The following is a 22,695-nucleotide window of genomic DNA, read 5'->3' as shown; positions in this document are numbered from 1 at the left end:
ACAAAACAACCCAAGCGGCTGATATCTGGCACAGGTGGCTTCAAAAAGGAGCACAAAGGTGACTTTCCTTCCCTGCTAGCTCAGGTAGTATGGGCAGGCCGGAAAGGGCACCGGAAGTCCCGCCCTTGCACCACCCTTCCGCCCCCGTTCCGGTTCAGGACGTGGGTTCCCTGGCTGCTGTGGGCCAGGCCTCGAACGGGATGACGCGCACGCGGTGACGCCTCAATGGTCGCCAAGCAAGCTCTGCAGCGCAGCGCAGCGCCTTGTGGCCGCTGTTCGAAGCGCCTGTCCTGCAGAGCCAGGGCTGCGACTGTGCTTTGGGCAGCCATAGGGCCGAGAAGCATGAGCGCCGCGGGCGCGGGCTGCCCCGCCAGGCTGCTGGCGGTCAGCTGGCTGCTCCTGGTGGGCTTGCAGGCCTCGCGGGCGGCGAACGTCACCGCGGTCCAGGATCCTGGCGTACCCCAGGGCGAGAGCGATAGTGAGACCGATGAGGAGGCCGAGAACGACACCGATGTGCCGGGGGAGAGCGAGAACCAGGCTGAGGCGGAGGAAGAGGGTGAGGGCAGTGGCCCTTTGGGCACAGGAGGCCCCTTTAGAGGGCAGAAGCCCACCCTTTCTCAGAGAAGAATCATCCCTGCCACCTTCTATAGAGTTTTCTGGCATACACATCAGACACGAGTTTACCCATTTTGTACATCTTAAGGCCTTTAAAAACAAGGTGCTAATGTCTAAGGCTCTGGGAACAAAAGCACGAATATAGAAATTGCTGCAGAAATATTTTAAAGTCTTACTTTGGAGAAGGAAATCACATTTTAAAGAAATGAAGTACCCTCTCACTATGGGGAACCATGTGTATGTGTGTCTGTGTTTATGTGTCTGTCTGTCTGTCAGTGTTGTTTTAGTCCTCTGCTCCCTGACAACAGGCAGTGTAGTATTTGTTCTTCAAAGGGCAGGGGCGGTAGAAAACAAAATGATCCAAGAAATGACACTGTTGGATGATGCTGTGTTAACACAACAGAATGAAGCCTGTGTTTAGCTCCTGGATCATCAATCAATAGAACCTTACAAATAGTTGTAAATATTCATGTGTAACTCACATACTGGTAGGTCAATGGCAAGTTGGCATCCTCTAAAGGAGGATGATTCTCTACCCCCACCAGTGACTCAGCAGACATTGTCTTGCTGACTTTTGTTTCTCAATCAGTACATGAAACATGGGTGCCATACTTGCCACCCTTTTATTTCCTGATCATAGACAGTGACTGTCAGTGTCAGAAAGAAATTGACTGTCTGAGGTTATTGGGGACCCTACTTTACAGAGGTCTTGAAGAGCTCCAGACTTTGGAAATGTAAGGAAGAAAGGACCACAGAAGAGACTCTTCTAAGCATTGCTTCTATTTGAGTGAACAGTTTTGGTCAAAAGAGAATTCTAGCTGTAAAGTGCTAAGTTAATAGTGAGGCAAGTGCCTAGGGATGAATGTGTAATCACTTACATTCAAAAGTTAAGTGCACATATTCTTTTAGTGCCTCAGTTTCTACATCTGCGGACTTCTGAGAATTTTTGAGTCCTCTGGAATTTGTATGTACAGTGTCCTGCTTAAGTACTTTTGACTGGGGAGACTGAGAGTCCAGAACTGTAAACAGGCGATACATGGATGAACACTTCAGAACCTTGGTAAATTTGCATGATCCTTGTAACCCATGGACCTGCAAAATTTCTCATCATCATTTACTAGCTAATGTATTTTTTTTCTTTTCCCTTTCTTTCCTTTTTCCTTTTAGGTTGCCTTAAAGTAGTCCACAAATGTAAGGGCTAGCAAAACACTTGGTGAGAAACTTTAGTAGAAATTTCAATCTTGTAACCACCTATTTTTTTTTTATGTCCTATGTTTGAAGATATACACACTCAAAACTGGGCAAATAGTTTGAAAGCACTTACATTCTCAACTGTTAAGCATAAAATTGGAATGCATCCATCATGTAAATTCAATTCCAGGATCTCTAATAGAACCTAGCTCATCATTATTGTTCTTTTTGCACTATTGTCAAAATGCAATACTTCTGACAAATACAGAAGGTGGGCACTTCTTTGAAGAGCATACTACTTTAGCTGCATACTTGCAGAACATTTACATCTTTAGATTTGTAACCAACTGGAAGATTACAATGAGTTTTACTCATGTTGGCATCATCTCTTTTCTTTGAGGTCCCACATAAAGACCTACTGTCATGATTTTTCTACTTTTAAATCTCAAGTCAATCTGATATATAAAATGAATGGGTCCTTGTGCTTTTAGAAAAGCACGATAGTTCAAGCTTTGTAACAGAATATATCAGGAGAAAGCCCCTCCTTTTGGAAGATGTACCGTGTGTCTTCTCTGTCTTTAGAAACTCCACATCTACTTGTTAAGTTAGAGAAAATCCAGGATATTCATCCAGATGCCATATGGTACTGAGGTTTTGATTATGTAACTAAGAATGCTTTACCTTTTATTCTGCCATGAGTCCCTGTTCATCGTTCAATTTGTTTGTTAATTGTGAAATGTTTTACTTGTTCTTTTTCCTCCTGGCCATCATCAAGCAAGACCAAAAGGTACAAAACAAAAAACTGACAGTTGTTGAACCTTAACAGTTTCTGGTGAATTCTTATGCTTGTTCCCCAGAAACAGATGAAAAGGAGGGTGTCTAGAGTGCCCCACACTACTAAAAAACAATGTAAAAGAGGTAGAGAAAAGGAGCTGCAGAGATGGCAGAGACATTGACTGCAGGCAGGGCCTTGCCTTATTTCATAATTGCTCAACTTTCTAGACAATTCCAACCAGTCTTCAAGTTGATAATTTTAGTTTTTCTAATATAGTTGGGAATAATAATTACTAATTATGGAATAACAATGTTTTAAGATAAAAGAAAAATTAGAGTATAATTTATCTCTCATTTATGTGCCTTACATATCTTTAAAACATAAACATTCTATAATCTGTATGTGCTTAGGCTTATTAAAGGGTCCCATGAACATATATAGTAAATTATAAAATCAACTTTATAATAAAGTACAACTGTGGTTGAGCCTGTTGGCACAGGCTTATATCCCAGAGGCTGAGACAGGAATATTGTAAATTCAAGGCCAACTTGGCATACAAAGTGAATTCAAGGCCAGCCTGGGTAACTTAATGAAACCTATCTCAAAAACAAAATGAGGAGTAGGGGTAAGGAATTGACCCAGGTGGAACAGCCGCCTAGCATGAGACCTTAGGTTAGTACCCAGTAGTTCAATAAAATGAAGTTAAAAGCATGTGCTTCATTCTAAGAAAGAATAAAAGTTCTGAAATATCAACCCAAAAGAAACAGATTGAGGAGTCCAGTTTCACCTGGTGATGTGTGCTCCCAGCCACTGTGCAGTGGAATGATTGCCTACATGCTGTTGGCGATGCTCTGGGGGCAAGGGCCTTCAGGAACCCTTCCCGCATGCTTGCCTCCTGCATTCACTGCAGAGATCATTGCTGACTTTTACCTTTTCTCTTCTCAGGATATGCCACGCAGTAATTTTGGACACTTGGAGGTTCAACCCATAGGACTTTAGTTTCATCTGAGGATTCATTTTGTTAGATTTGGCTGCTCTTCCTCCCAGCCACTTTCATACCTAAATTCATCACCAGACATATTTTCAGGACCCCAGATTCAGTCTGCATGTTACCGAAGTCATTAATAAAATGTTGAGGAAGACACTGGTCTTTGACACACCATTCCTTTTACATTGACCCCAACCAATTAATTAGCATCTGTGGATCTTTTGGAGGAACTGATATTAAGACTATTTTTTTTTTATTGGCTATCTTGTTATATAATGGGAAACCTTGACAGATGTCACATGGAAGTCCAGATAGATATTATTTTCTTGAAGCCACCAATGTGGTCTTCCAGTTTTAAACAGTGACTGAATGATCCAGTGGACACTCAATGCATCAAAAATACTAAAGCTGAAGAATCTTCAGAGGTTGTTTGGTGCCATCTCCTTGTCCTTCTTTTCCTGCTCTGAGGAAACTCGAGAAGGAATGATGTGTCTTCAGAATAGCATAGATAGTGAATAATGGAGTTGACTGACTGATAGTTTTTAAGTGGTCCAGTAGTCATTCCTTTACCACAGGCTTTTATGCCCAGGATCCAGTTTTTAGCTTATGCTTCATAATATACCAACTGATAGTATTCAAGCATGCCAGGTTATTAGAATGTCAATTTAAATTGATCATCATGATAGTTCAAATCTTTTGACAAAGTCAATATTGACTATATATATATATCAATCAAATGCCTGCTCTGTATTCACAGCACTGTATTTGATGCTTACAAATACAGAACACAGCATCAATGTTTTACAATATTGAAAATGAGAATATGAAATTAATAACTGCAAAATGAGTTTGCATTGGGTTCACTATCATGTCTTAATTGGGCACACAGACCTAAGCAATTTATAGAATTTCATTCAGTCTCAAATATCAAGTGCAATAGGCTTTGCAGTTTTGACAAGGGGTTAACTAGGCCTGGCAGATTTGAGTTACCTCACTCAAATTCAAACAGCTAATTAGTGGCAGAAGTTGTGTTTTGGACTTCAAGTTGAATGTGCTTTCTGTGTGATTTGCTGTCTGAAAATCCAGTGCCTTTTAACATTCTTCTTTAACAGCCCATTGTGTATTGTTTTCTGTTGATATTTGAGTCTTAATCTGTGCTTCTGAAAATGTGATTACATGCAATAACTATAGGAACTCATAGTAAATGTCAGAATGATTAAGAAAAAAGGGAATGTCCTGGCATGGCAGCTCACACCTGTATTCCTAGAGAAGCCAAGACAAGAGCATCACTGTGTTCAAGGCCAATCTGTGCTGTGTAGCAAGATCCTGTTCCCAAAACAAATCTCCCAAGTCATAAAAGGAGAGTAAAAAGAAAATGTGATTTAGAGCCAAGATGACTATGCTTCCTAAATAATTATATATATTATAAATTAGCCTCTTGAATAAAGTATTGTGGAACAGATTATTAGAAACAACAAAATCTGCCATTTAAACCTGTAAAATGAATGGAATTTGTTTGTAACTTGTAATTTTGATGTACACTTGGTATGAAGACTTATTTGGAGATGAAAATTGTTTTGTATTACAGTTTATTAATTACCTTCTCCTTTATAGAAAATAGAGACTGTTTTAAAAATAATTCCTAAAGTTCAAAGGCTTTTGTATGTTTTATTTTTCTTTTCCGTTGGATTTTAATTCACTGTGCAAAGTAGTAAAAAAGAAAAGTCTTGTGTTATATATGAGATTCAAAAGGAAACATAAAGTTATTTCTAATTTAATGAATGTCCTTAAAGGTTTAGGTTTCTTTTGATTTAGAATGGTGATAGCTGTATTGTTGGCAGTTTTGCTTTCCTGTTTTTAATAGAACATTAAAAAAATAATCTGGTGCCCATATGACACTTAATTGTACCTTTCACCTCCCAAGTAAGATTGTCACTTATGAAAGTTTTCATACAATGAAATAATTTTTTATAACTTTATGTTTAGTTCAGAACGGAACAGTAGTCAAAGAAGTAGAATTCGGAATGTGCACAGTCACATGTGGTAAGTAGCGTGGCCAAAGAAATGACATGTCATGCTTTCGGAGATAAAATGCCAATTATTGGTAATTTCTGTGTTTTTATACTTTCCTCATGTCTCTTTGCTTTCTATACCTATTATTATGATTTACGCACAACACTAGGTGATTGCATCAAAGGGTATATTTCAGATTCAGGGTATTTTTGCATATCAACTTATCCTTACTAAAATTTTCCTTCACAGATGTTCAAAGATGATGGCTCTTCAGTGCGTCTAACAGATGCATTCCCACACTATTTTGGCAAATTTGCCAAGAAGTGGGCTTATTTGCAATAGACTATTACAAATATTCCATTTCTTTAATTTGTACATCATATTTTGGAGAAAAGAGGTGTTAGCTTTTTGCGGTGAATAATGGTGAAAGAACATGACATTGTCCATTTCATGAATAGAAGATTTAAACAGATTATCTTCATGAAAATACAGGCTATATGTGCTCTATAGAGCACTGGTTCTTAGACAGCTACCCTAAATGTTAAAGCAGATTTTGGACTGACCCAGTTTCCAACAACCTAGGACCATGGACAGGTATCAAAGTTTGAAGTTCCGATGGATTCACAAGGATGCTGGGCTCGATAATGCTGAGAGTCCCTTGGCTTCTATAACTATTACTTCTCATCAGCATGCTGAGAAGACAGTAGCTAATTAACAAATGAAACCGTTATCCCAGGCAGAGTCTGGTGTGGAAACATGACAGTGATAAGATTTCAGTCTGTACGCATCTACATCACACTTCTTTTAGGTCACATATTTGGTAAAAGAATTACCAAGATTGACAGGTTTTTATGTGAGTGCTAAAAATACAGATAACATAAAATTTACCGTTTAACCGCTTTCTCGTATGCACTCCTGTGGCCCTAACACTATGTTAGCATAATATTGTGTGGAACATTTTCAGTACTGCAAACTAAAACTCCCTATCAGTAGCTTACTGCTCTCCAAGCACACCTCCTCCCAGCTCCTGGCAGGCACTTTCTTCTAATGTAGCTTAAAATAAGGTTTAGCTTTAGCTTTGAAGTGACAGTCAAAATGAAAGGAATCAATAACAGCCCGTGCTCAGTTGTAATTTAAGTCTTTTGTTGTTGCTGCTGCTATTTGAGAATTCTCTACAGTGGAGTTATTTTTATAACAAGGCTGGTAATCTTTCAACTGTCTCCCGTTCTTGTAGGGGCCCACTTCCTTAGCCCTCAAAAAGTGAAGCATCACCAAGGAATTTGTTAAAAATGGAGGATCTCAGACTTTCTCAAGATTGGTCAGAATTTGCATTTTAAGTTTCTGAGCCCCCTGTTATCTTCAGTTCTTCATTGCCTTGGAATGATCTTATGATTAGCACCTTGTTAAGAGCTGAAGAAGGGAATCTAATGGGCAAAAAGATGAAGGTGGACTCTGCCTAGCCAGTTGCATAGAATGGGATTGGAAACCAGTGACACTTGGCTAAAACGCATTTGATTTCTTGCTAAAAAAAAAAAAAAAAAAAAAAAAAAAAAGGGACAGTTTCAGAAAGAGTATCTAGCTAGAAATAGTGGTGTGGTTAATAGTTTGGCCCATCTGTACTTAAAACAGAGACTTTATATGGCCATTTAAAAGCAGGATTTATGGTAAAATATGATTTTGGAATTTCTTCCAGAAGCGCCAACCCCACCTCTAAAAAGTTCCAGGATCAAATAAATTTGTGTAATCCATTGTATTATATCAAATTTGATTTTATTGGCTGCAGGGAACATATTTTGTGTACTCTAAAAAGAAAAAAAATGTAGCAATTTAAAACATGCACAATTATAAAAGTTCTGACTTCAAAGATATTGAGATGTAAAATTTTTATGTTTTAGTCAATGAAAAATTCATATTATCATTTATTATATTTATTAGCATGTATTAGATAATAAATAAGCTATAAGTTTTAAAAAACTTCTAAAGAGGTTGTTTTAACTATATTGTAACATTTTCAAATGTGCATGTGAGCATAGAATCTTTTTTCTGATGGAAACAGCAACTAAATATCTTATGAGACTTTCTTGAACTAATATTGTTTTAAAAGTAACTGGAGTGGGGAAGTCTATAAGAGCTCTACATGTTGTCATAGTGAATTTAGGAATTTAATTTTTAAAAATAAGAGAACATTCTCAAAACAAGACAAAATGTAACTCAAGAAAATATAGTCCCAAATGGGAAGAAAGCCCCTTTGTAGTTGTTTTTATTAAACATTTGCGTCTTTCTTTAACTAAAGGTGTTGGAATCAGAGAAGTTATTTTAACCAATGGATGCCCTGGAGGTGAATCCAAGTGTATTGTTCGTGTGGAAGAATGCCGTGGACCTGTTGATTGTGGCTGTGAGTTTAATCCATACTTGCTGAAGGACGGTTTATACTGGAGAAATATCTTTAACCTCAACTCTCTACTGAGTACAGTGAAACAATCAGCTGATAAAAAGAAATAATAAAAAATTCAATTCCCTTTCTCTAGGACCTTTAAGTAGCTCTGCTTTTGGTTTACATTTTAGTGAAGTGTAGACTCTGTGATATGCTGAAGCTTTGCTGGGCTTGGGGGTCTGTGCTTGAGCCCGCCCTGGAAACACTTCTGTAGACTGTTAAACCTTAAACTTGGAACTTGGAGCTGTTTGTATCAGCTTTTCTAACGTTTCAGCTTCTCCAAGGTTCAAAGTAACACATCATTGAGTTGAATGCCTTTTCCTTTCCACATTTTCTGCATTCAAATGAAGAGCATCAGTAGCTACTCACCTGCTTCTTTTGGTGATGTTCCTAAAATCAATTTCCCAAGTACAAGCTTCAGTGTCTTTAGCATTTAATTGACATCTGTAGCTGAGGGTGGCTTTTCACAACAGTGTGGCATACGAGAAAGGGGACAATGCAAAACTTGCCTTACAATAGTGTTATTTACCGCTTTGGGAGCTATGATTTGAGACCTGGATTCTAATGTGGCCTTTTATCTTCCCAGGAATCTTCAGTAGATTCCATCATAACTTCGGATCTGTTTATTCAACTGGAGAAATTAGAAAGTTGGATTTTCTAATTAGAAATTAGAAAGAAATTAGAAATTAGAAAATCTAACACTTACATTATGAATACATATATATGGTTGTGGAGGTACGTGGCTGCTATGCTCAGTGTCTTGATAGTGTCTTCTGGCTCTTGATGGCTGATGCCATTAAAATTGTTGATTAAAGAAGAATATGGCCAGATAAGCAATGTTCTGCCCAGTGGTTTTCTTTTGTATTTTCTTCCTTTTCAGGGGGAAGACCTATTTCTGAAAGTCTTGACACGGCTAGACTGTCATGTGTTCATACGTCTCCTGAAAACCGCTTCAGATATGTATGGAAAATTCTAAAGTCAGACCAGGTAAGTAAAGGCTGTGCACAATCTGCTGTTTTTAGTGACTGATAAGATGTGGTACCTAGTTGTAATGTTTTAAGAAAGCCATTTGAAAAATAGAGCTAAAAGTCATGAAACTTTATTACATTATTGGAATCCAGATTTTACATACGTAAAAGTACATATGTAAATCATCTATAATCATAACTTAAATTCACACATGTTATGATGTATTCTGTTTTGGAATCAAGATTCTTGCTGGCTAATATAGATGTGTCATGATAAATAATAGATAAATAAGCCAAGAAGTGGGCTTATAACATTAATTAAAGGTGGTTTAAATGCAAGATATCAACTGAGTATTCAAGTTCACTTAAAAGGCATATAACAATCCTATAAGCCTAAAAAATAATGTGTCGTCACACAGGTAAGTCAGGTAAGTAATTGAGGTACAGAAAGTGTATTGGTTTGCATTTCTGTTGCTGTAATAAAATACTTATCGAAACCAACTTGGGGAGGAAATGCTCACTGAAGCTTATAGTTCCAAGTAACAGTTCATCACTGAGGAAACACAGTGCAGGAACTTGCCAAGTGACCCTAATTTGTGTCAAGCTGACAAAAATTAGCACCAGACAGCACTGTCCATAGTCAACAAGGTTGAGATTTGAAGTCTAGATTATCTGCCTCTAAATCATGTAAGTATAATAATTACATACTATGCTAACAGAGGACCTTTGGTTAAGAGGAATGCTTCCTTACATTATATTGTGTTTGCCAGTGATCCAGCAAGCTCTGCTTATCTTTCACTGTCTCCATTTGCAATCAGTGAAACCAGTCAAGACCATTCATACTTTTTTTCCCTAACAGCAACCTGTTATACTTCCAAATGACACAGCAGTTCTGGAAGTAAAAAGAGAACAACATCCTATGGCTTTCGAGTGTGACACCCTGGAAAACAATGAATTAGTAGCAACTGTTAAGTTCACAGTCTATACAACAGGTGGTAAGTATCCAGTAGCATTTATGGTTTTCCTATATCTCAAAACTTACTTTCAGAAACATCAAAATGACCTGAAGGACTTTTTAAAACACAGATTTCTACCAACCCCACTGCAGAGTTTCTGATCCAGTAGATCTCTATGGGACTGGCACATGAATTACCAAATAGAGTTGTTTTCTTTAAAACCCGGTCCTGGGGCTGGAGATGGCTCAGTGGTTAAAGGCAATGGCTGCTCTTCCATTAAGTCCTGAGTACAATTCCTAGTAGTGATATGGCGGCTTGCAGCAGTCTTTAATGGGATGTAATGCCCTCTTCTGGTGTGAAGACATACATGCAAATGGAACATCCATATACATAAATAAGTGAATCTTTAATCAACAACAACAACAAAAAAGAGTTGACCTTTAAAAAAACAAAAAACCTTCAACTTGAAATACATCGGTACATTTATTTCCACTATGAAAGTAAAGATAGACAAATGATTGTCATGCATTATTATAGAAAAAATATAATTAAGACTTATTAAATCAGAGTATTTCTCTTTAAAAGTTATCCATTTTAAGTGTCTGTGTGTGTGTGTGTGTGTGTGTGTGTGTGTGTGTGTAGATAGGGTCTCTCTAGGTATCTTGGCTGTCCTGAAACACTATATAGACAAAGCTGGCCTTGAACTCATCTGTCTGTCTTTACTTCCTGAGTGCTAGTATAAAAGGTATGTGTAATCATGCCTGCCTTTGAATTATAATTTTGATAATTCAATATTAAAGTGATTGATTTAGCCTTAAACATGAGTTTACACATTAGAAATTGTTTCTCCAGTGAAATCAAATATATGTCCATGTTCACTCATTTTAGGTAACTATTTCTTTTGGTTTAGTAGATCTTAATTATCTTTAATTTTGATATCTTTGTTGGTAAGAGTATCTTGTCACAAGGTCCTTTGAGAACTCACTTATGTTAGAATTCTCTAGAGAAAAATAATTTAATATTAGAGGGGGAATTTATTAAAGTGGTTTACAGGCTGTGGTTCAGATAGCCCAAAATAGCCATCTCTCTATGGAAGGCCAAGAATCCAGTAGTTGTTCAATCCATGAGGTTAAATGCCCTCAGATAGTCTTCCAACTAAATTGAAGTTTCAAAGAAGTAGGTTCTAATATCAGTAAAGACATGCCTTAGAAGCAGTATAGATGAACTTGCCAGAAAGAGTGAGGATAACCAGGCAAAAAGCAAAAGCTTTCTTCTTCCATGTTGTTTTATGTGAGCTGCCACCAGAAGGTGTGGCATAAATTTCGGATGAGTCTTTCCACCTCATATGATCTAATCAATAAAAATTCCTCAGAGGTATGCCCATCTGCTTGGGTTCAAGATGTGGTCAAGACGACAACCAAATTAACCATCATTTCATTAAAGATCATTTCATCAAATAAGCACTCTTATTTTCAGAGACATGTCTTTATATATAACCTTCTAAAAGTGATAGGTAATTTTAAGGGATTCTGTGCATTTCTTGAAGCTATTTCTTGCAATCTAGAGTACCATGCCGTGAAGTGCCTTATTGAAATAAAGATAAGCTGCAAAGAGTTTTGGAAAGGTTTTAAAACTAAATGTTAACTAGTTAAAATTTCTTGATGTGTTTTTAGTTTGCAACTTGCAAAACATTTTCAAGGTAAAAGGTAATAACCATTATGTTAAGACACCATCAAAAAGATAATTTCAGTAGCAAGTAACTATTAAGAAGACTGGACAACTGGAGGACCATCAAACTTTATTAAACATTCTCAGCTTGCCACATCTATGATGCTATGAGTATCTGTATCATTTGTAGACTTAGCCCTCACTTCCTGGCCCCTAATATGGACGTTGTGGTAGAAACGGCCATTTGTCTGCTAATGTGTAACCTAAGAGTTAGAGTAAATACTCCAAATCTTTGTCCTTTAATGAGACAATGTTGACTTTTCTCTCTTGTAGCAGCCCAGGGATGGTGACATAATTCTGCCACTTATATATGCACACTTAAACAGCAAAATGCCCTTCAGAATACTTCACTGCCTATTAGTTTCTTGGAAAATGACAATTGGCACACCCATGCAACAGACCTTTCTGGTTGTTCAGACATCAAATACATGCTTTTGTAATAAATATCCATCCCCTACAGTGTTGGAATGAATCAAATATGTAATAGAAATATTTTTTAAAATTAAGTTTATATTTTTTATATTAGTTACAGTTTATTTACTTTATATCCCAGCTGTAGCTCCTCCCTCATTCCCTCCCAATCCCACCCACCCTCCCTTATCTTCTCCCTGCCCCTCTCTAAATCCACTGAAAGGGGAGGTCCTCTTCCCCTTCCATCTGAATCTAGCTTATCAGGTTTCTTCAAGACTCGCTGCAGTGTCCTCCTCTGTGGCCTAGCAAGGCTGCTCCTCCCTCAGAAGTGGGAGGCCAAAGAGCCAGCCATTGAGTTTATGTCAGAAACAGTCCCTGATCCTGTTTCTAGGGAAAACCCACTTGGATATTGAGCTTCCATGGGCTACATCTGAGCAGGGGTTCAAGGTTTTATTCATAAATGGTCCTTGGTTGGAGAAACAGTCTCAGAAAAAACCCCTGTGCCCAGATATATTTGGTCTTGTGGAGCACCTGTCAGGTCATACTAACTCCCTCTTCTTTCATATGATTCCCTGCACTCTACCCAAGGTTTGGTTATGAGTCTCAGCATCTGCTTTGATACACTGCTAAGTAGAGTCTTTCAGGTGTCTTCTGTGGTGGCTACTGTCCTGTTTTCTCCTACTTACAATGACCATCCCCTTTGTCTTTCTAGATGAGGATTGATCATCTTACCCAGGTCCTCTTTTTTGTTTATCTTCTTTAGTTGTATAGATTTTAGTACGTTTATCCTATCTTATAGGTCTAGTATCCACTTATAAGTGAGTATATACTGTGTGTATCTTTCTGCTTTGAGGATAACTCATTCAGGATGATCTTCTCTAGATCCCACCATTTGCCTTCAAATTTCATGATTTCCTTGTTTTTAATTGTTGAGTAGTATTCCATTGTGTGAAAGTATCACAATTTCTGTATCCATTCCTCCATAGAGGGACATCTGTGTTGTTTCCAGGTTCTGGCTATTACGGATGAAGCTGCTAGAAACATGGTTGAGGAAATTTCCTTGTTGTGTACTTGAGCACCTTTTGGAATATGACTAGGGGTGTTATAGCTGGATTGTGAGGAATCACTATTCCTAATTGTCTGAGAAAGCACCAGATTGATTTCCAAAGTGGTTGTAGAAGTTTGCATTCCCAGCAGCAAGGGAGGAGGGTTCCCCTTTCTCCATAACCTCTCCAGCATGCGTTGTCTCTTGAGTTTTTGATCTTAGCCATTCTGATGGGTGTAAGGTGAAATCTCAGGGTCATTTTGATTTGCATCTCTCTGATGGCTAGGGATGCTGAACATCCCCTTATGTTTTTCTCTGCCATTCTATATTCTTTTACAGAGAATTCTCTGTTTAGCTCCATACCCCACTTTTTAATTGGGTTGCTTGAATTATTGCCTTTTAACTTCTTTAATTCTTTATATATTCCAGATATCAGCCCTCTGTCAGATATTGGGTTGGTGAATATCCTTTCCCAATTTGTAGGTTGTCATTTTGTTCTGACAACAGTGTCCTTTGCTTTACAAAAGCTTTTCAGTTTCATGAGGTCCCATTTATTGATTGTTGCTCTTAGGGCCTGTGCTGTTGGTGTTCTGTTCAGGAAGTTGTCTCCTGTGCCAATGAATTCTGGGGTCTTTCCCACTTATTCTTCTAGCCGATTTACAGTTTTATATTATATCTGGTTTTATATTGAGGTCTTTGATCCACTTGGATTTTAGTTTTGTGAAGGGTGATAAATGAAGATTTATTTTAATTTTTCTGCATGTAGACATCCAGTTGCACCCACACCATTTGTTGAAGCTGCTGTCTTTTTTTCCATTGAATGGTTTTGGCTTCTTTGTAAAAAATCAAGTATTCATAGGTATGTGGGTTTATTTCTGGGTCTTCTATTCAGTTCCATTGATCTACCTTTCTATTTCTATGCCAGTACAAAGCAGTTTTTATTACTATTGCTCCATAGTACAGGTTTAGATCAGGGACAGGGATACCTCCAGACAATCTGTTGTTGTACAGGATTGTTTTGGAAATTCTGGGTTTTTTGTTTCTCCATATGAAGTTGAGAATTTTTCTTTCAAGGTCTGTAAAGAATTGTGTTGGTATTTTGATGGGAAGTGCATTGAATTTGTAGATTGGTTTTGGCAGGATGGCCATTTATATTCACTATGTTAATCCTACTGATCCATGAGCACAGGAGGTCTTTCCATCTTCTGATTTCTTTCTTCAGAGACTTGAAATATTTTTCAAACAGGTCTTTCACATGTTTCGTTAGAGTCACACCAAGATACTTTATGTTATTAGTGGCTGTTGTGAAAGGTGGTGTTTCCCTAAATTTTTTCTCAGCCCTTTTGTCTTGGATATACAGGAGGGCTTCTGATTTTTTTTTTTTTTTTTGAGTTAATTTTGTATCCGGCCACTTTGCTGAAGGTGTTTATCAGCTGTAGGAGTTCAGTTCTCTGGCTGAGCTTTTGGAGTCACTCATATATACTATCATATCATCTGCGAATAGTGAAACTTTGACCTCTTCCTTTCCGATTTGTATCCCCTTGATCTCCTTTAGTTGTCTTATTGCTCTGGCTAGAACTTCAAGTACTATGTTGAAGAGGTATGGAAAGAGTGGACAGCTTTGCCTTGTCCTTGATTTCAGTGGGAATGATTTCAGTTTCTCTCCATTGAGTTTGATGTTAGCTGTAGGCTTGTTGTATATTGTCTTTACTATGTTTAGGTATGTGCCTTGTATCCCTGATTTCTCCAAGACTTTAAACATGAATGGGTTTTGGATTTTGTCAAATGCTTTTTTGGCATCTAAGGAGATGATCATGTGGTTTTTCTCCTTCAGTTTGTTTATATGGTGAATCACATTGATGGATTTCCCTATATTGAACCACCATTTGCATGCCTGGGCTGAAGCCTACTTGGTCATGGTAGATGATATGTTTTATGTGTTCTTAGATTCTGTGTGGAAGTATTTTATTGAGTATTTTTGCATTAATGTTCATAAGAGAGATAGGTCTGAAGTTCTCTGTCATTTTGTTGGGTCTTTGTATGGTTTAGGTATCAGGTGACTGTGGCTTCATAAACTGAGTTTGGTAAAGTTCCTTCTGTTTCTATTTTGTGGGATAGTTTGAAAAGAATTGGGAGTTAGCACTTCTTTGAAGGTTTGGTAGAATTCTGTGCTGAAACCATCTGGCCCTAGGCTGCTTTTTTGGAAGGGAGACTTTTGATTACTACTTCAATTTCCTTGGCAGATATAGGACTACTAAATCTTTCTACCCAATCTTGACTTAATTTAGGTAGATGGAATCTATCAAGAAAATTGTCTATTTCCTTCAGATTTTCAAATTGTGTGGCATTTTAAATTTTTGTGGCCTTTGTAGCAAGATGTAATGATAGTTTAGATTTCCTCAGTGTTTGTTGTTATGTCCCCCTTTTTGTTTCTTATTTTGCTGATTTGGATAGTTTCTCTCTGCCTTTTAGTTAGTTTGGCTAAGGGTTTGTCTCTCTTATTGATTTTCTCAAAGAACCAGCTCTTGGTTTCATTGATTCTTTGAATAGTTTTATTTATTCCTAATTGTTTGATTTCAGCCCTGAGTTTTATTATTTCCAGCCCACTGCTCCTCTTGGGTGTATCTGCTTCTTTTTTTTTTCTTTCTAGGACTTTCAGTTGGACCATTAAGTTGCTCATATGAGATGTCACAACTTTCTTCTTGAAGGCACTTAGTGCTGTGAATTTTCCTCTGAGCAATGCTTTTCTTGTGTCCCATAAATTAGGGTATTTTGTACTTCCATTTTCATTGAATTCTAGGAAGTCTTTAATTTCTTTCTTTATTTCTTCCTTAACCCAGCTTTCATTAAGTAGCAAGTTGTTCAGTTTCCATGTGTGTGTAGGCTTTTTGCTAGTTCCATTGTTTTTGAGGTCCAGCTTTAGTCCATGGTGGTCAGATAGAATCCAGGGTATTATTTCAAACTTCTTGTATCTGTTGAGGCTTGCTTTGTGACCAACTATATGGTCCATTTTGGAGAAAGTTCCATGAGGTGCTGAAAAGAAGGTATACTCTTTTGAGTTTGGGTGAAAAGCTCTATAGACATCTATTAGGTCCATTTGATTTAGGGTATCTGTAAGTGCCTTTATTTCCCTATTTGTCTTCTGTCTAGATGATCTGTCCCTGTGAGAGTGGGGTGTTGAAGTCTCCCACTATTAAGGTGTTGGGATCGATGTGTGATTTAAGTTTTAATAATGTTTCATTTATAAATGTAAGTGTTCTTGTATTTGGGGCATATGTTCAGAATTATGATGTCCTCTTGGTGGATTTTTCCTTTGATGAGTATGTAGTGCCCCTCCTCATCTTTTTTTATTAATTTTAATTGAAAGTCTATTTCGTTAGATATTTGGATAGCTACCCCAGCTTGTTTTATGGGTCCATTTGTTTGAAAAACATTTTTCCAGCCCTTTACTCTGAGGTAGTGTTTATCTTTGTTGCAGAGGTGTGTTTCTTAGGTGCAGCAGAATGTTGGATCCTGTTTCTTCAACCATTCTGTTAGTCTGTGTCTTTTTGTCAGAGTCCATTGATGTTGCTAGATACTAGTGATGAACAAATGTTAATTTCTTTTGATGAGTTGGTGGTATTACTGTGTTTAATTGCTAGTATTCTTTTGTTTTTTTTGTTGTGTTGTTGTTGTGTAGTTATCTATATCCTATGTTTTCTTGGATGTAGTTGTTTTCGTTGGGTTGGAATCTTCCTTCTAGTATCTTCTGTAGGGCTGGGTTGCTGTGTGGATATTGTTTAAATTTGTTTTTGTCATGGAATATTTTGATTTCTCCATCTATGTTAATTGAAAGCTTTGCTGGCTAGAGTAGCGTGGGTTAGCATCTGTGGTCCCTTAGAGTCCGCATGACATCTGCCCAGGTCCTTCTGGCTTTCATAGTTTCTGTTGAGAAATCTGATATGATTCTTATAGGTCTACCTTTATATGTTACTTGGCCTTTTTCCCTTGCTGCTTTTAATATATTTCTTTGTTCTGTAGGTTTAGTATTTTGCCTATGATGTGACGTGAGGAGTTCTTTTCTGGTCCAGTCTATTTAGTGTTCTGTAGGCCTCTTGTATGTTTATGGACATCTCTCTCTCTTTAAGTTGGGAAATTTTTTTTCTATGATTTTCTTGAAAATATTTTCCAGACGTTGGAGCCTGGTATTTTCTTTTTCATCTACTCCTGTTATTCTTAGATTTTGTCTTTTCATGGTATTCTTGATTTCTTGGATGTTTTGTGTTTGGAACTTTTCTGATTTTATTTTTTCTTTGAGAGATGTATCAGTTTCTGCAAGTGTACCTTCAGCACCTGAGATTCTCTTTTCCATCTCTTGTATTCTGTTGGTGATGCTTTCCTTGGTAGTTCCTGATTTTTTCTCTAAATTTTCCAGCTCCAGGGTTTTATTTGTTTGTGTATTCTTTGTTCATTCTAATTCTGTTTTCATGTCTTGCACCATTTTCTTCATCTGTTTGAATGTGGAGTCCTGCATTTCAATTTTGGCTTCTATTTTTTTGTTCATTTCTTCTCTGTATGCCAATAATTGTGCCCCTACTTGTTTGTCTATATTTGCCTGTTTTTCTTTGAGAACTTTGTTCATTTCCTCTTTATTTGCCCCCATTTGTGTGGTCGTTTCTTTGTGAGCTTTGTTCATTTCCTCTTTATTTGCCTCTATTTGTGTGGCTATTTCTCTGAGAGATTTGTTCATTTCCTCTTTATGAGCCTCTAATAACTGGAAAAGCAGAGTTTTAAAGTCATTTTCTGGTGTTTCCAATGATTTGAAGTGTCCATTGATTTTGGGTTTGCTGGTGAAGCCATGATGTCCTGATTTTTGTTGGGTATGTTCTTACACTGGCCTCTGGCCATTTGCTTATCTGTAACCTTTACTGTTTGTGCCTGGAGTCTGTACTTCAGACTAGGTCCGGCTTTTTCTGGTTTCTGGAATGTTTTTCCTGTAGATGAGAGAGGTTCACTGGTTTGAGAGTGTGTGTTGGTGTTTCAACTGTACCTAAGTGAGGAATGTGATGCTGGCACTATTCACAGGCGCTGTTAATGGGCGTAGTGTACAGGCACAGATTCCATGACTACCTCAGTGGCCTATAGGCCTCAGGTATGCAGATCTGTCTGGGTTCCAGGAATTGTTTGCCTGGAATTCGCTGGTAGACCCGCAGAGCAGGAGCTTCAGTGTTGGGATTGCTGTCCCAATAATCTCTATGTTGCCCACAATAGGGGCATGGGTGGGAGGGATCTGTTGTCTGGTTGCTTGCACGAGGGGCCCTGGATCTGGGGCTCTGCAAGCACTCACTTGAAGGCTCACTCACTCTGTAGCATGACCAGTGGGAAAGCACAGGGTTCCCCTTGCTCTCTACTCTCCAGTTTGATCCTGCTGGGGCAGATGCGGGGGTAGGCTAACAGTCAGCTCAGCGGGTCTTGGTGTCCACCAGCCCTGTGTGCTGTGCTGGGAGCCACCGGTGCTGAGGCCCGGGTGCTGTGCTCTGTGGTGTACTCTGTAGGCTGCCTCTCTATCCTTTTCCTCTGCCAGGGAAGGATTATGGTGGTTGGTCCCTGGACAGTGGCAGGGGGTGGGGAGTGGGGGAGGCCTGAGTATTCTCTATCCCAGATGCCGAGCTGGAGTTTCTTTGCTAGGAGCCGCCAGCACTGGGGCTGGGCACTGTGGTCTGTGGCAGAATCTGCCTCTGCCAAAGAGGGAATAGAGAGTTGGATATGGGGAAGTGCCTGAGGATTGAGCCCCAGGAAAAATCCACTGAGGAGTCCATGGGTGACCTGAATCTAAATGGACTCAGTTCATGGTTAGTCTCCTTTCTCCCTGGAAGCCTCAATATCATTGTTTTGGGTTCAGCAGTCCCTTCACTCACCAATTTTGGAGTTTCAGATCCTTTGCCCCTCAGATATGGTGTATGCTCATCACCACCGTCTTAGATCTCAATAGAAATATTTTTAGGATAAATGTAGCTAATGGAAAATTCTGCCAGATGTAATGGTATGTACCTTTAATCCCAGCACTTGAGAGACAGGTAAACAGATCTTTGTGAGTTCAGTGCCAGCCTGGTCTACACAGTAAATTCTAGGACAGCCAGGGCAATATATAGAAACTGTGTCTTTAAAAAAGAAGAGAAGAAGAGGAGAAGTTCCCATTACCATTCTATGTCGTGCTTTTATTCACAATTATTGACTTTCATATATTAGGCATTTTTTTGGGGTTTTAATTATGTGTCAGTAAAAGATGTGTTGATCTCATAACTTCTCAGTACTTAGATTGTAGACATACTTGAAAAAGAGGTCATTGAAAATTTTACCAATTAAGATAAGCTTGTTACTGGTATTCTAATAAAGAGAACTTTGGAAAGAGGGGAAAGGAAAGAAGAAAGAGAGTGAGAATTAAGAGGAGAGGAGGGAGGAAAGGAGAAGAGGAATGAGAGTGAGGCAAAGTTAGGGGTCACCACAGGAAAGCAAATGCAGGCTGGGGCAACCAGAAGCTGAGAAAGTAGCATGCACACCCCTTGAGCCTTCACAAGACTCAACTGGACCCCACAATGCATTTCTAAAATCATTTACAGCATCCAGAATATGAAACAAATTTATGCTGTTGCTGAGTCATCCAGTTGATGTTACTTTATTTTGGTAGTGATCACATTAAATATTAAAATTCAACCCATTTTCATTCATTTTAATTACTTAAAATTTTTATTAGAAAAATCTAAGAGGATTTTTGGCCTTCTTAAGAAAATTAGATACACAAGTGGTCCATGTTGTCCTTGCAAGATGACTGCCCTTCTCAGGAGTGAACTCTTCATCTCCCTTACTCTCCATCCTCTCTCAGTAGATGTTGGGTCCTAGTGAATAAAATCGAATGAATTTTGCAGTTCATTTGATTCAGAACCTATTTCTGAACATTATCTCTTTGTTTTAAACATCTCACACTTATGAAAATCTGAAATCATTATTTTTTAATCATATGATATTGGAATATAAATATAAATGCACCTTTGCAATTGTATGTAGGACTGCTTAAAGGGAGATCACTAAGTTGCATTTATACTCTACTACTACTGAGAAAACTGGCTGATAATCCACAGTGTTAAGAGGACAGGAACAAATCTAGGAGATTACTATGCAGGCGACCACTTCTCACATACTAAACTTAAAATGTAAAAATGGTCAAAGTCATAGTTTATACAAATAATTAGACCCCTCTAGTTCCTGTTTCACTTACCTGTATAACCCAGTATTTAGACATATTGCCCTTTTCTGTATGGATTATTTTTGTGTGGTTTTAGAGTTAGGGGAAGAAAAGACACATTGGAAGCTATCACACTCACAAAATATATCATGGATATAAGCTGTCTCTTCACCAGAGATACACACAGTGCAGACCAGCTCTGCCTCCCTGACAGACTTCTTTGCTGTCTGACTTAGGAGTAGTGTGTGAATATTATATGGAGAACAATGAGTGTCAACCCCAGTCTTATATCTAAAAAAAAATCATAGGTATATCATAATCCTAAGCATAATATTTAAGTCTTTGAGCTTTAAGGAGAAAATGGGATAAATCTGCATGATTTAGTAATAGGCAAAGGTTTCTTGGATATGACTTAGAATGACCATAAAAAGTAACGTTGAATAAGTCAAACTGAATCAAAATTTAAAACTTCAGCTTACCAAAATAAGCCACCTGGGAAATGAATAGGCGAGCTGAAATCTGAGAGAAGTCCAAGAAACATGGCCATAGTAGGAAGTTTGAGACAGTGCTCTCCCAGTGGTCAGTTAACTAATACACCCCTCCCCCAGCCAGCTCTCACGCTTTGATTTATCTCAGAGAAGTGAATAAAAAACAACCTTTACAGAAATGGACCAGTGACATAGCCGTCCACACTTGTTTCTACTAGCAGCTCTCACTGGGTGTTTCTCTGCTTGCAGAATTGCAGACGAGAAGATCGAGCAGGCCAGACACTGACGCAGTCTTAGTATTCGTGCTGACTGTAGGGGTCATTATCTGCATATTTGTGATCTTCGTACTGATCTTCATCATCATTAATTGGTAGGTGAATGGCTGGTGTGCACTGTCACCTTTGATTGACATCCTTCTCACCCCCCCCCCCACATTTGCAGTGAAGCTCAGACCATTGCCCCACAGTATCTCCTCTATGTCTTGATACTAAGTTCTTCCAGGCTAACCCATCTTGTAAATGGATACTTTTAAAAGCAACATCATGACTTATTCCCAGCCATGGGAGAGCTTTCAGATGGGCATTTTACAATTTTACAAGGCAGTTGTTTAAAAAATATATATAAATACTTTTGATGCTTAACTGTAGTAGTTCTCCCTGCTTTAAAGCTTGGTTATTGTAACCTCCCAATTCACTTAAAAATGATTATACGTGTGTTATACCTGACAAATCGGACACTCCATCAGTCACAGTGCAGGTGGCCTATTCCGAGTGGAACTGAGCTGTTGAATAAAAGGCACTGCTATACAATGGAATTGTAATCATGAACCTCCTTTAGTTTGGGTTCTGTTTTTTTTTTATTTTGGCCCTTTTTTCTGTTTTTGTTTCTTCTGCCAGGGCGGCAGTGAAATCCTTCTGGGGGGCGAAAGCCTCAACGACTGAGAAGTACTCCGACATGAGTTCTATGAGGTACAAAGATTCAGCTTCTCTTGACCAGTCACCAGCGGACGGAACCGGACATGAAGAGGATACTTTAAGTGAATGGAATGAGTGATGCATGAGAAACCAAAGATCATTAGAGCAAATCAGATTCATTTTATAGAAATAAAATATATACTGGGATACTTGAAAGGTGCTGGGTTGGATTTATCTTAGTGGTGGTAATGCAGTGCAGCTGTTACTCAGTCCAGCTTTGTGGGAGAACTGTCACATTCTCTTTCATTTAGTTCATGGAATTTACTGGTACAGACAATAGTTTGGGGACACTTACATGGACATACATGTACAGTTTTTGATTACTTTGGTCACTTGTGAGGTCATTTACCCTTTTTGTCCTAAATAAGAAAAATACCTTGGGTAGCAAGTTTCTCACACCAGGAAGAAAAGTTTCTCACACCAGTTAGCAAGTTTTCTCACACTAGGTTGAACTACTAAGGCAACTCATACTTCATAATCTCTCCAGGGCATGTAATGTATAAAGCACTTGTAAATCATGAAGTAGTGATAACAACCAACACTTAGTGACCACCCTGTGCCAAGCACTGCTCAGAGCAGTTTACGTATATGAGGTAACTGGATGGTGTTTGCATAAAGGAACTACAGATGGGAGAAGTAGATGAGCACTTGGAGGTGGCCGAGATAATGACATGCACTTACTCTGCACTTCTCGCAGAAACTGTGCCCATGACTCTCCAATGACTACTAACAAGCACCTTGTTGTGCTTAGTCTTGGGTGGAAATAGAGCATCATCATTTTGTGTTGACCACTCTGTAATACAACCCAACCAGCTAGCAAACAAGGTACAAAAGCATTGCGAATTATACTTAATAGGCTCTCCAGAAATTGTTTTTAAGAATAGATT

At 38.4% G+C, this 22,695-nt stretch overlaps 1 protein-coding gene across 1 annotated transcript; it reads left to right on the top strand.

The window, feature by feature from the left end:
- Positions 1–243: 243 nt before the first annotated feature.
- Spaca1 (sperm acrosome associated 1) lies at positions 244–21,920 on the top strand. Its single transcript, XM_021628854.2, has 7 exons — positions 244–562; positions 5,556–5,612; positions 7,876–7,977; positions 8,897–9,003; positions 9,844–9,979; positions 21,084–21,204; positions 21,731–21,920. Exons 1-7 carry the CDS (start codon positions 343–345, stop codon positions 21,885–21,887), a joined length of 900 nt encoding a protein of 299 aa, XP_021484529.1. The 5' UTR covers positions 244–342; the 3' UTR covers positions 21,888–21,920.
- The last annotated feature ends 775 nt before the right edge of the window (positions 21,921–22,695 follow it).

This window comes from Meriones unguiculatus, chromosome 20 (assembly GCF_030254825.1).
Source record: "Meriones unguiculatus strain TT.TT164.6M chromosome 20, Bangor_MerUng_6.1, whole genome shotgun sequence".
NCBI lineage: Eukaryota > Metazoa > Chordata > Mammalia > Rodentia > Muridae > Meriones > Meriones unguiculatus.
Note: the sequence above shows the minus strand (reverse complement) of the source record. Positions and strands in the feature narration are given on the sequence as shown.

Excerpts from the sequence above, each read along its gene's own strand:
- Spaca1 (XM_021628854.2), top strand. The coding sequence starts at position 343 with ATGAGCGCCGCGGGCGCGGGCTGCCCCGCCAGGCTGCTGGCGGTCAGC. Across the intron at positions 5,613-7,875 it reads AATGTGCACAGTCACATGTG|GTGTTGGAATCAGAGAAGTT; the intron begins GTAAGTAGCGTG and ends CTTTAACTAAAG. Across the intron at positions 9,980-21,083 it reads CACAGTCTATACAACAGGTG|AATTGCAGACGAGAAGATCG; the intron begins GTAAGTATCCAG and ends CTCTGCTTGCAG.